Source organism: Pygoscelis adeliae, unplaced genomic scaffold (assembly GCF_000699105.1).
Source record: "Pygoscelis adeliae isolate BGI_AS28 unplaced genomic scaffold, ASM69910v1 Scaffold75, whole genome shotgun sequence".
NCBI classification, from domain to species: domain Eukaryota; kingdom Metazoa; phylum Chordata; class Aves; order Sphenisciformes; family Spheniscidae; genus Pygoscelis; species Pygoscelis adeliae.
In genome coordinates, this window is record NW_008824772.1 from 5500443 (window position 1) to 5513310 (window position 12868).

The window sequence follows — 12868 nt, forward strand, 5'->3', positions numbered from 1 at the left end:
CAGGACCTCCCACTGCAAATGTTATTTTTATTAGTACTTGCATACAGGAGGAAGAAGGGGGAAAGAAAACCCCTACCTGTTCTACCCATCCCTCCCAGTTTGCACTAGTAACAGCCCTTAATACCCCCAAAACACTTTTCTGTAGAAAATATTTCTTTTTGGTCTGGAAAATGCAAGTTTTGTTTGTGCTACTTCACTCTATGTACAACATGAGGTCAAGTGTCTAAATTATCACCAGCCTTAACAGTAACACAACTCAGGAAAGAGCTGACTGCTAAAACTACACAAACAGGACCACAGTATTTTCTTTTTTTCTAGTCTAAGATCTATTAAAAAAAATCTTGTTTTAAAAAAAAAAGCCCCAACCACTATTTAGGTCCCTAGGGAATGCTCTGTCACATCACATCTTTCTAGAGGTAGATGAAAGGGAAATTCTAAGTTACATGACACAGTTGTTTTAATTCTATTATCCCTTAGGCTGGGGCATTAAGAAGTCAAATGATACCTACTTGCATACAGGTAAGCATCTGCTCTCTTGGGAACTTTCAGAAGTATTGTGTCATCTAAACACCTTTTATTCAAACCCACAGGATTTTACTCTTAACTATGTACCCCTGAGACATATGGAGCCATTTTTTAAAGTCAAGATGAAGAAAAACCCGTTCCCTCTGACAAAGCTAGTTTTAACATGCAGCTTTAAAATTCTAAACCTTCAGTATTTCCAAGGGACCCCACTGACCTCTCAGACAGTCCTGACTGCAGGATAGTCTTTAAATGAAGGCTGCTTTGCTGATTATTTACCCATAACAAGATGAAGGTGTTTATGAATATGGCTACAGAAACAGGGCTTACGATCCTTCCCAGGATGATGACATTTGACCAGAACAATTCTCAGCAGCTGTTTGAAAAACTCAGACACCAAACAATTCCACCTGTTGTTGAAATTCAACTGGGAATGAATGCAAAAAGCATCTGGAAGTCTGAACAAGACCCCAGGAAATGCAAGGGTTAGACAAGGAGAGATACCATTGGTTTGAGAAAAGCCTCAGCTTGGTCATCCTCCCGTGACCAAGGGCTTCTTCTTCACGCCAGTCTCTGCTATTTATAGCAGTCACAAAGCGCTTGCTTTATTTATTTCAAGCACATTGTACAAAAAAGAGGTTTTGTTTGACTCGGTCTTTTCTCCCGCCAATTCATTCACAGCAGAAGGTAAAAAGCCTCAGCTAGTAAATATTCCTTGTAACAGCTGGATTTGCAGCTGTCAAAGACTTTCACATCTGAAGTAATGCATGGTGGAAGTTCAGTGGAAGACTGGTATCCTACAGATTCAATGGTTTGTCCTAGCGCGCAGACGCTGTAGTTCGCAAGAGTTGTGAACGTTGCTTTGGTGCCCCTCTACATCTTCAGGTAAAGTTCATAACAGCAAGTTACTGTTTGGGAAGGAGGCCTGAATCACAATGTCCAGACTTCTCTCAAAGCTGCAGAGATGTAGTTCTGAACAACATAAAAAGCAGAGTGGCCAATTCATGCTGCTGTTCTCGTCTGGGCATCCAGCATTACGAAGTCTGGCAGTGTACTCCAAAGCATTGTTCCTTAGTAGAAAAAAAGACAAGCATCACTGGAAGGGGAAGTCAGTGTCCTGACAGAGTCCTCAAAGAGCTCCTTTCATTCCACTTTTGTCTTGTCCAAGTTTAAGAAAACTTCACAGTTTAAGCAATCAAGTGATCCTTCAAGAGCCCTTGCAGGGCATTAGATGTGCTTTAATGAGATCTATGGACTGGATGCTGAAAGGGGGGGATCTAAGCCACCAAAGCCAGCACAAAATTCATCACCGAGGGTGTCCTTTGCGTTCACGTCCCCCTGGAGAATACTCCTTTCCTAAGAGCAACAATCTATTTACTATTTATTTGGCCTTCCACAACCTTAGTCTTTTCCCAGGGCTCCAAAGTCATCCTCATCTCAGGATTAATTAATTGTCAAAACTTACAGCTCTTCTCATAGTCCCCATTCCCACTGCAGCTCCTCGCCAACTCACACACTTCTGTTGTCTTTCTACAGCACCCCACAGACCCTCATTACTTCTGGGATCTCTGCTGAGAGCGAGCCACTTCTTTCATAGCACCACCAGCCCTACTTCATCCCTCCCACACATGCTAAAATTCTTCAGGAGAAGAGGAAAACTATTCCCCTCAAAGGGACTCAAACCAATTCATAAATACCAGCCGGGCCTCCCAGCATCTCCATGTTAGAGTAAGACCATTAGTCTCATGCTACTAGTGAAGAAACCAGAAAACCTCTGTAATTAAGCATCTTGAAGGCCAACCAAAAACTGCAAACAGGGATCAAAATCCAGTCTTCCATCTCCTATTTATCCTCACACTCCTACATCCTAACCACCAAGGAGAAGTGCTGTACTACCAATTCATTCTGACACTAGGTACAAAAAAGCAAGATAAATCAGAGGATTAAATTATTCACTATCAGAACACATTCCGTTTGGCAACCGGCTAACAGCCAGAATGAACAAACCTCAGTAATCCAGAGAATGAAATGTATTAGATTACAGTGGCAATATAATTAAGAATAATTCAAGTTATTTAAATGCTTTTAGATTGTCTTTCATTACTCCACAACAGTCCATCACACCAGCTGATACAAGCGTACTGAGAAATGGCCACAATCTAAAATTCTAATAAAAATCCTTCAATTTATTGTTCCCTTTCAATTTAACAGATAATGATCAAGGAAGCATCTAGCTTTTCATTTTTAGCTTTGAAAACAAATTGCTATTCCTTAGAAATTAAATTCTTTCCAACTGAAGCATAGGAAGTATTATTTCTTTCAGGCAGTCACATTACACCTTTTCATTAATGTTGCAGTAACAGTCACAATAGAACCAGTATCCAACAGACAAAACAACAGCACTTACATTACATTGTCTGACCCAGAAGTAATGAAGTGAAGGTACTAGAAAGGAATATTCTTGCAAGAAGATAATCTGGCTTTGGCCATAACCTTTGCAGAGATGCTCTATGTTTTGGTATTACTGTAGTTATCTTGCAGCAGCAATTATCTTAGTACTACTTCAGGAATTTTTCTGTTGAGAACACCTCCATATGCCAGTACAAAGATCTCTCTCACATTACCACTTGGAGTATTTCCTTACGCTCCTGGCAGTTTCGCATATTCCATTTCAGAACAGCCTTGCACTCCCAGAACCCCTTTTGAACCAGCATCTCAGGCCACTTACTATTGATCCTCACAAGGGCCCTATTAAATGGGTATTGCCCCCTTTGTGCAGAAAACTAAGGCACTGATTTTCAGTGTTAACTAAGGGTCCCACCAAAACCAGCTGTGCTTTCAATCTGTCATTATCCCCCCTGTACATGAATAAAAATGCCTTCCTTCAGGTGCCTGAAGCAAACAATTTTGGTTTCATCTTTTTAAATAACCGGTAGTGACCATTCCACCACTAAAACTGAAACTGTTTGAGGGCCTAAAGACCCAGCATACGCTAAAGACAAGGTCTTACCATCCACAAGAACTTGCCAGAGTGTTGTATGCAATTATGACTTACTCCATTCTTTTTCATTTAAAAACCATGAGAGGAATAGTAACTAAATTGCATGGCAATCACTTTAGAATACATTATTTGAGAATTGTGGGTAATGATATAATTTGCCCAGCCTCTTGAAAGATCCCAGCTGTTTAATAAACATGAAAAACTTACCTCCCAACTCGCATGACAAGACCTCTTTGCCCAGTTTTCCTTTATCCTCCGACATTTGGACTTCCAGTAGTCCATTAAGCTACCAGTGTAAACATAAGAACTGTTACAAATCAAGCCAGGCCAAACAGCTAAGTGAACTCCAAATAATTTGATCCAAATTGTTTTTATCCCTGTATTTCATACCACTTCCCAATCATCACCCCTAGCAGTAGCTTTCTTAGTGAACAGGTAGTCCCAGCAAACAGGAATCAACAGGTACACTCTCTAAGCAGCAGAGGAGCAGTACCAACAAGCACAAGTCCTGTCATAAGGAGAGTATTTGCAAGACCATGCAAGAAGAGTTCTAAAAAATTAGTTTTTAAAAAAGCAGGTATTTCTGCATTGCGGTGTACACAAATATGTATCAGAATGTGCCAGTCCACCTAACAGTTTGCTAGACTAATGGAAGTTAAATGCTTGAAGCTCTTAAGGAACTAAGTCACGCAAGACCTTTGAGAGTTTCTTGATTTTTATCTAATCAAGGAACACTCTCAGAAAAGACCATTTTATTATCAGTTTTCGATTGCAGTCACCATCTTACATAAACACCATACAGCACTGGTAGAGGAAATATTTCAGAAATATGAGGAGCAAGCTTAGGTGAATAGCAGAAAGATGTTAGAAATGGAGAAATTTAGGTGATCAATGTGCCTCTTTTTTTTTTAATAGCCTGTTGCTAAATACTAGAGGAAATTTCAATTTATGCTCAATTAAGGAGCATTTCCAAAGCTGTCACATCAATTCAAAAGGTACAAAAGCCTATGTTTTTCATTTTTGTACAGGGGAATTTTAGTAAGCTAATCAAAATTAATGTTAAATGGTCTCATGTTACTAACAGAATGTTATGTTGTAAGAATCCTGCACGAGTTCATGACAGATGAAGTACCACTCTACTAATTCAGGAAATTAAGACATTGTTTTTGAAAGCATGCTGTTCAGTACCTGTCACTTGACTTATATTGCCTCAGGAAAGAAAAAATAGTAGGCAAGATAGAACAGGGAGTTTTGAGCTTCACAGTCTTAAGTTGGGCTGAAAAAAAGCTGTATTTAAGGAGACCTCACCCTTTCTTCAGAAACTAAGGCAAGTCCAAACATCTTTTTTGGCCAAACAAGATAAAGACAGCTTTCTCCTGGGAAAAGTCTTGGCATGACATCAAGTTGAAAGAATTTTATACAGTTATCAGCAGTCTAGCCAGGTTGAAAGCCAGAGATTCTAAAGCCAAGGAGCAACGTATTCCATGTCTAACCTATGAAAGGTGTTGAAATATATTACCACCACCACCCACTTTTTTTTTTTCCCAAAAGAAGTTTTTTCCAGGCCTTTGTGGGTTTGGATATGAAAACAACTGGTTCACAAAAGGGAATTCCAACCTTGCAATACACCATAGAAGTCTACAAGATACATACCAGAATAAGAAATAATCTGCTTAGCAGCAGAATTTCCTAGAATTAGAACAATGGCATACAGTAGATTACATTCTTCAGCCACATAGTCAAAAGCAACTGCAAAAACAGATGCTATTTTTCTTCTATCTCCGTTAGATGCAATTAATGTAATATCAAATGTGTTAAAATCGTGACAGAAGTCAAATAGACCATTGTCCATCAGCTAAATACAGACCCATCATTTTGCCACAAAGTTAAAGAATTTCCAGATCCAGCAGGCACAGGCCTAGCACGTAATAATCACTTCTTGAATTAACTATTACAAAAACTACCACCAAAAAGTGAGTTCTGCTAACAAGTTAATACCTAAAAGAGCATTAACTTACTGCAAACACTGCAAAATATTGGAACATTCCTAGGACATCAGAGAATGCTTTGGGGCTGCTGAGTAGACAGGTATGTGATCTTTCATGAACATCCATGGATTTCACGGCAACCTCTGACCTTCCCTGTGAGAAAACTCAAGAACAGCAGCCTTGTGGAAAAGACCCATGAAAAACTTCATTGTCACAAGCTCCCTTCAGTACTTCAAGCCTCTTCCCCTTTCAAGCAGGAGCACCACAATGGTAAGGCAGAGCTTGGAATCTACACCACCATAGCTAAATACACCCATAAACAGAACTCATTTTTTTATTTTTGCTTTACATTCCCAAGCACATCCCATTTGATACCATGGTAAACTGAACGGTTAATGAAATTATTTGCTTTTTTTAACTTAACGTTTACATCCAAAAGCATTCAAATACAGAGTTTTAAATAAACTACTGTAACAATATTAATGCTTCTATTAAAGACTGACAAAAGAGTTCAACCCAAAGGCATTAGTAAGTATTCCACTATTTTGCAGTTTGCCTAATCGAACATTTTTGGCTTAGCAGAACATACACCAAAAAAAAAAAAAATCAAAAGAAAACTGACTTCTATTTCCAGTTCAGCTACTGACTGAGAGGTCTCAAGGAACCTTTCGTTTTCCAAGTCTTCTGTTAAAGGGGATTATGCTTACTTACCGCATAGAAAGCTGAGAATTGAGAAGCATAAAGTGCTGCAGAGAAAGAATACAAGTGCTGAGCACTATTACTCCACAGAAAAATAAAGAAAACTGGTTATTTTAAACAAGAAGTTTATTTAAACAACAAGACGCTTTACTTGAAGGGAAAACTATCTAGGATTTTTTTTTTTTTTTAGAGTAATTTACCCCTACTTAGACAGAGATTGCTCTACATGTAACAGCTACGTACAAAAAAGTTATAAAATTGTCCTTGGTTTTACAATGATAAAAGAAAAACATTGAAATTATCCAATCAAACAAGGTATGCAAGGTTTTTGTTTTTAAACAGTGAGAGCAAAATAACTTACTGGAATATAAAGATAGAAGTAGAAGGAGCATGCCACTAACAGAGAAAGGGGCATTTTCACAGAACCAGTTTGTTTTCCCACCCCATCTCCATTAAATGTTGATCAAAACATACCATTGGCCATTTAGTTAAAAAAAATATGCATTATGTCTGTGCACATACACCAGTTACTTTATGTACAATAGAAGGAATAGGAAAAAAAAAATCAGAGAGAGAAGAGAGAAAACTATACTGCAGTAGTCAGGATGTGGCTGAACCAAGTCTCATTTTTCCAATTGCGAATGTGTCGTCTGTGGGAGCACAGTTCTGGAGAGGAAAGTAGCAGGTTCTTTTTTTGTGTGTTTGGTTTGTTTTTTTTAGTAAAATCCTCCTGTTTGCTGCTGGAACACATCAATTGTATCTTCATCCTCCATTTCCAACTATAGCAGAAAAGAGAAAAAAGGCTTTCAACTCTACTCAGATATCTACTATAGGCTGGGTTGTTCCTACATTTCCTATCTTCATGTTTACTCTTTATGCAGCTTAACCAGACCAGCCCCGCTCCCCTCCATCATCACTTTGTACATTTAACCTACTTCACCGTCACTCGAAAGGAAAGAAATTACATGGGGGGAAAAAAAAAAGCCAGTTGATAGCTGTTGTCCTAGAATGAATTCTAGTATGTAACTTCAGGATGCACTGTATGACCCCTATGGAAAAGATTGGCATTCATAATATTTTAATTCTGTTGCCTACTTTGCCATTGCATCTTCTTTCTCCTATTTACTTCCTCAGTTTACCTGAGAACATTGCCACAATTCCACTTTGCTGTTGTTGTTCAAATGTGCAAATGGCTTCAGCTACAGCACTAAAGAAAGCAGACTATAATTAAGGCCTCTAGCCCAACCAGGCAGTAAAACTGAGCACCAGCAAGCAGAAAAAATTAAAAACGCTTTACACGGTCGACAGTGTTACAAACAGCCAGTGAGGAACAGCGCTACTTCATTAATATAATTCTTTTTTCACCGTAATTTTTACAGTTGGTATTCCTGGGATGTTAATGTTACCTACCGACAAAATTTGTACCAAGATTGAAGGAGTCACTATAACTAATAGAAGTTATATTTCTAAACAGTCTCAATTTCTGCTCCAGGAAATCAAACTGGTCTATGGCATTTACCACAGCTATAAATAGACTGATCCTTAGCTTCAGCACAATATGGATAGAGAGAAAAGCACCCTGTTGCCTCAATTATCAGTATTTCAAGTTAAAAAGTTGCATAGATTGTGGCCATAAGAGGCATATTCTTTGGAGCAACTGCTTAGAAAATACAGATCTACTATAAACCTTCTAAAAACAAGAGTCCCTTATTTTGTAACAAGTGGTTCTGAAAAGCATAAAAAACTGTACCACTTGGAAAGGCTGATTAAACACAGCTACGCGGAACAGCACAGAAAATCAAGAGTCACAGTGAACCATTCTGTTCTTGGCATGGCCTTCATTTTAACCAATTACAAACAGACAACCCAAACTTCACAGTATCCATTAATTTTATGCCACTGAAACAGAGCTTCAAGTAACAGAAAATTACTTCTGTATTACAAATGCAAGTTTGCAAACAGGACCTCTGATAACATCCTTTTATAAAAAAATAAATCCACAGCTTCAGGAAAAACTCAATTCTTAACTTACTGATAAGATTAATTCTTATCTCAGAGCTGTGACTCAATAAAGTGACAGTTTTACAAGACTCACCATCTGTACACTGTACTTTATTTTCCTATTTTATTACTACAGTGATACAGACTGAAGTCTTAGATTCCATTTCCAATAATTCTAAACTAGTTACGCCAAAATGATGGTAAAAAAAGATCAAGTTCTATCACTAATATATACAAATACACAAGTATTTCGTATGAAACAGAAGCATCAAATCCTGCAGCAAATTTCAAATACAGTTCTTTAGTCTTGCTTCTGTTGTTTACCTGTGCAGGTGTGTCTGTTTCATTAATTGGCTGCCCATCGAACCGGAATCTGATTTGCCTCATTGACAACCCCTGGACAAAGAGAAGTAACACAAAGGGAAGTAAGTCTGGTGTAAAAGTACTCACTAGTTTTCTCTTGAACTTGTCACTGGAATTGCAGCATGATCATTAAAAGCCACCATTCATAATGCACAATATAGTTCTGGTACTCCCCTCATACACTGACTTTAAGGCATTTCACTACAAATCCCTGCGATCTGTTTTGTATTAAAAATTGTATTGTGTCCAATAACTAAGAGAAGCAACAGTGCCCCCACTGACTGCAAGTTAAAATAAAGCAATTTCTAGTACACAAGTCTCACCTCAAAGGCCAAGATTTTTATAGTGCTTTTAAATAATAATTCACTTTAAAATTAGATGCAACACTTTGGATAACAAATGTCAAACAGTAATATTCAATACTCCTTTTTGATCTTCTCCAAAAGCAAAGGTATTCTCCAATATTTTTTCCAGAAATGCAACCACCATCTACTCTTGCAGCAGCAAAGAGTAGCCAATGGTAACTTTTTGACCTTGAATTCCTATTAAAAAGAAATCAATGGAACAAAGTTTTTCCATGCACAGCTGCAACTTTCAAAAGAACTAAAGGCATCTTCTACTTCCAGAAACTACTGAACTAGCATTTCTACCACACAATAGTCATTTTGCTGACCTCCTCCATCCCCAGAAGACTACTTCTCATTCTTGCTTGAGCCAACTGATTAAAAAAGGTAACTGAAGAGCAACAATCCCTTCTACTAATAATGTAAGCTTCAAATTCACAAGTTAGTTTTCAAAGGTATTCTACAGCACGCTACATTCTGCAAAGGAAGATGAATGAAGTTTGATGATACAACCAGAACCAAGAATCTTGGTGTCTACTTCCTTCACAGTTCTATCTACTCTCTCTACAGAGTATCTAAAAATACAAGAAATCTAGTTGGTTTTGAAATAAATCCAATGTATTGTATGGTGCTGCTTTGGCATCTCTGAATTAGAAAAGCAGCCTTCATTTAGCCATGGAAGAGCAGATGTAACACACAAAAGAAAACTTAATGTAATAATTATTTTTGAGAAGTTGATTTGTCAGGAAAAATATTTTAATAAAGAATAGGAGTAAACTTTTTGGTAAGACTTTATAGTTCACAGCAAAATGCCTTCTGTAGCGTGACTAAGATTCTGCAGTGTTCGCTCAGAACATCATCTTGCTTAAGAAAACCATGTGGCTAAGTGTCATGGCAGCAACACATTTTTGCACAGCAACATTTGGTTTGAGCCATTTTCTCCAACATTGTGTTTCTTAAAATATGTATTTCCTATTCCAAAAGCGTTGGGTTTTGCAGGTTGCTGGCAACTTTATGAGCTGAATAAATGCTAGTTGAAAACATAGCGAAAACTGTACCTTGGTGAGATTAGTATCCACAAAAAATTAAGTATGTTCCATGGATGATTTTTTCCCCACTTACAATAATCGCAAATAGTCTTGATCTTCTAAACATATCATTCAAGGTTTCGTTACTTCCCTTTTTAGGTCTGCCACATGCAATACATGATTTTCATTCTTTAAAGTTGCTAAATTCTCTACTATATGCAGCTTCCACCTCTCCAAAATTAAATCTAAAGTCCACAGCTTAAGGATTTTAAGATTGGGTATGCCTAGTTAGGAACACGAACAAAATCTAACTTTTAGAGACATGCAGAACAAATGCTTTTAAACAAAGTTTGAGAAGTAAGCACCTAAGAAATAAAATTTAAAGACAAGTCCATCTCCACAGAAATATCCTTTGGATACCTACCAGCTTAAAACAGAAATCAGAAAAAATGTCTCCCATTCTAAAGATTTTTTTTTTTTTTACGCCTCCAATTGACACCTGGGGTTTTTTTGCTTTTTTTTTTTTTTTAAAGCAGAGTAGAAATTTAGGTGCGAAGTTTTAGAATCTTACTTTTGTTTGTTTCCAAGTAACTGAAGTATGAATAGTACTTCTAAAATCATCTTTCCCATAACTTTACAGACAATTAACCAATCCTCAACTCCCCAAAAGACAGATATAACTGCACTTTGTTTGGAAAAAGCAATACACAGTGATTTGCATAATATGACATGAGTTTGTATGACAGAGGTAGGAAAAATGAGCTCACAGCTTCAAACATCCACTAATTTATCCCCAGAACACCCATACAAGAACATATTCACATGTCCAGTAAGAGCTGATTTTCCCTGTCTTTACTCGTATCACTATCCTATTGTGGCAAAGGATAAACCAAAGAGGTTTTACCACTCTGTATGTGAATTAGAGTTTGTTTTTCTTGGTGGTGGAATAGTTACCTCAATATTTTATACTGATTTTATTGTATTTGATGGTATCGCTGAATATTTGTGTTTAAAAAAAAAAAACCTTCCCCAATTCCAAATGCTTTTGTAGAGATGGAACTTTTTAAAGGCAGACAGTCATTAAAAAATCATGGACAGCAGAGACAACATTTTCCTAATCAAAAGCTTCAGAAGAAAGCGTTAAATAGCACCAAGCTTATACAGATGTTTTTAAAAATTGCAATAGCTGCCTGCAACCTAGTAGGTTGGCTGCAGTTGCCACTACACTAGCAAAATACATTTTTTTTGTCCCTCAAAGGATTAATTTGACGACTAGGCCACAAGAAAAAAAATAAAGCTCGTCATTAAATGTACAAGCTCCTTCTCAAGCTAGACATTAGACACCTTTAAACCCTGAAATACTCATTGATATTCTCTCATCTCAATACAATAATACTGAGCTAATAAATCAGAAGTCTATGACCAGACCAAGAAGTTACTCAGTTATAAAAATACCTCTTACTATCACTCAACTCTCTATCCTAAGTTCATACTGCAGGTTCCTAACCGACCCTTTCCATACTGCTATTTTTGAGCAGCAGAGTAACAGTTGCCTCCCAACAGCCTACACCTATAATGCAGATTTCACAAAGGTAACAACACATCTTTATTTTACCCATTTCCTGTCACAACCCTGTCAGTCCACTCTGTAACAGATCCTAAGAACAACACACTTTCCACAACAGAATTCGTTTCTGTTAAGTCTTTATCATTTTGCATAGTTAGAGTTTCAAGACTTTACTGTCTTCATCTATCTCTATGGAGATCACCTCTCCCCCAGACACCGGTTCTCCTGATGATCATACAAGAACCATACCTGTCGTTCACAATAGGCTTTCATTAGTTTACTAAGTGGTGTATGCCTCTTAATCTTAAACTGCACCACAGACCCATCTTGCCCTGCCACCTTCAGATTAATGTGGTCATTGTTTTCAGTCTTCACTCCTTCCTGTTGAGGAAATAAAAGAAAAAAACACCCAACACTTTTTTAAAAGGTATGAAACAAGAAGTTAACATTTTACCAAAGTGCAACAGGTCATTAAAAAGGAGGAAATAAAGGCATTATAGCTGTTTACCAACTTGAAACTTTGAATTAGGAAATAAAAGTCAGTACTTTTTATTTGAAAATAAAAGCCACACACACCAAAAACACCCCCAAACCCAACCCTACTAATATTAGTTGTCATTCTTGAGATTGGTTAACATGCAAATTAGCAATGAAGTTACTAGGCCAGTTGTTTTACAACAAATTAAAAAAAAAAACAGAAGTTATTTCCATCAAGGGTACAATAATATGCAACACTACTGCTCCCAATCAAAGGAATAAAGTTATAACGATGATCTCAACCACCAACAAGTCTCTTTCTTACTACATCTTGAACTTTTTCATATGAGTTGAGGTACTTCTGAAGAAAACTTCAAGATACTTTAAAGGACTGTGTTTGAAAAGGTGACAAAATCTGAAAAGAACTGAGCTTTCTCCTTCAGAAAACGTTTAAGAAAAAACCGTCCTTAATAAGCAGTCCAATCCTCTTGCTCCCATTAGAAGCCACACGCAGGAATTGCAGAGAACCAACTTTCAACTCCGTCGCTCGTGTTCCGATCCAGAGTATCACGAGAGAGGCAAAGAGAAGATTCAACGTTACCCAGATCCCAGGCAGCACCCGCTCCTGAGGTGCCCAGCAGCATTTTCATCTTTGTTTTCTTTAGGAGAAGCGGCGAGGCTGCCGGAGGGCCCCGGCCGGGGTGCGGGTCCCTGCCATGTGACAGATCCCCGCACGCCGCGCTCCAGGCCCCGGCCCCGACACACCGGCCCGCCGCCGTTTGTTATTTTCTGGCGCCCTCAAACTCAGTTTAAAAATGAGGGGGGTGAGGGTAGAAAAAAAAAGACCGGCGGCAGCGCGGCGTTCGCTGGTTGCGAGG

At 38.0% G+C, this 12868-nt stretch overlaps 1 protein-coding gene across 1 annotated transcript in view; it reads right to left on the reverse strand.

Annotated features, from left to right (window-relative positions):
• Positions 1-6318: 6318 nt before the first annotated feature.
• SUMO2 (small ubiquitin-like modifier 2) overlaps positions 6319-12868 on the reverse strand; it is an 8654-nt gene continuing 2104 nt past the window's right edge. Inside the window, exons 2-4 of the mRNA XM_009323821.1 lie at positions 11763-11928; positions 8536-8607; positions 6319-6989 (exon numbers count right to left, since the gene is read on the reverse strand). Coding sequence (XP_009322096.1) covers positions 6927-6989; positions 8536-8607; positions 11763-11928 — 301 coding nt within the window. The 3' untranslated portion in view covers positions 6319-6926. The remainder of the gene's footprint in view (positions 6990-8535; positions 8608-11762; positions 11929-12868) is intronic.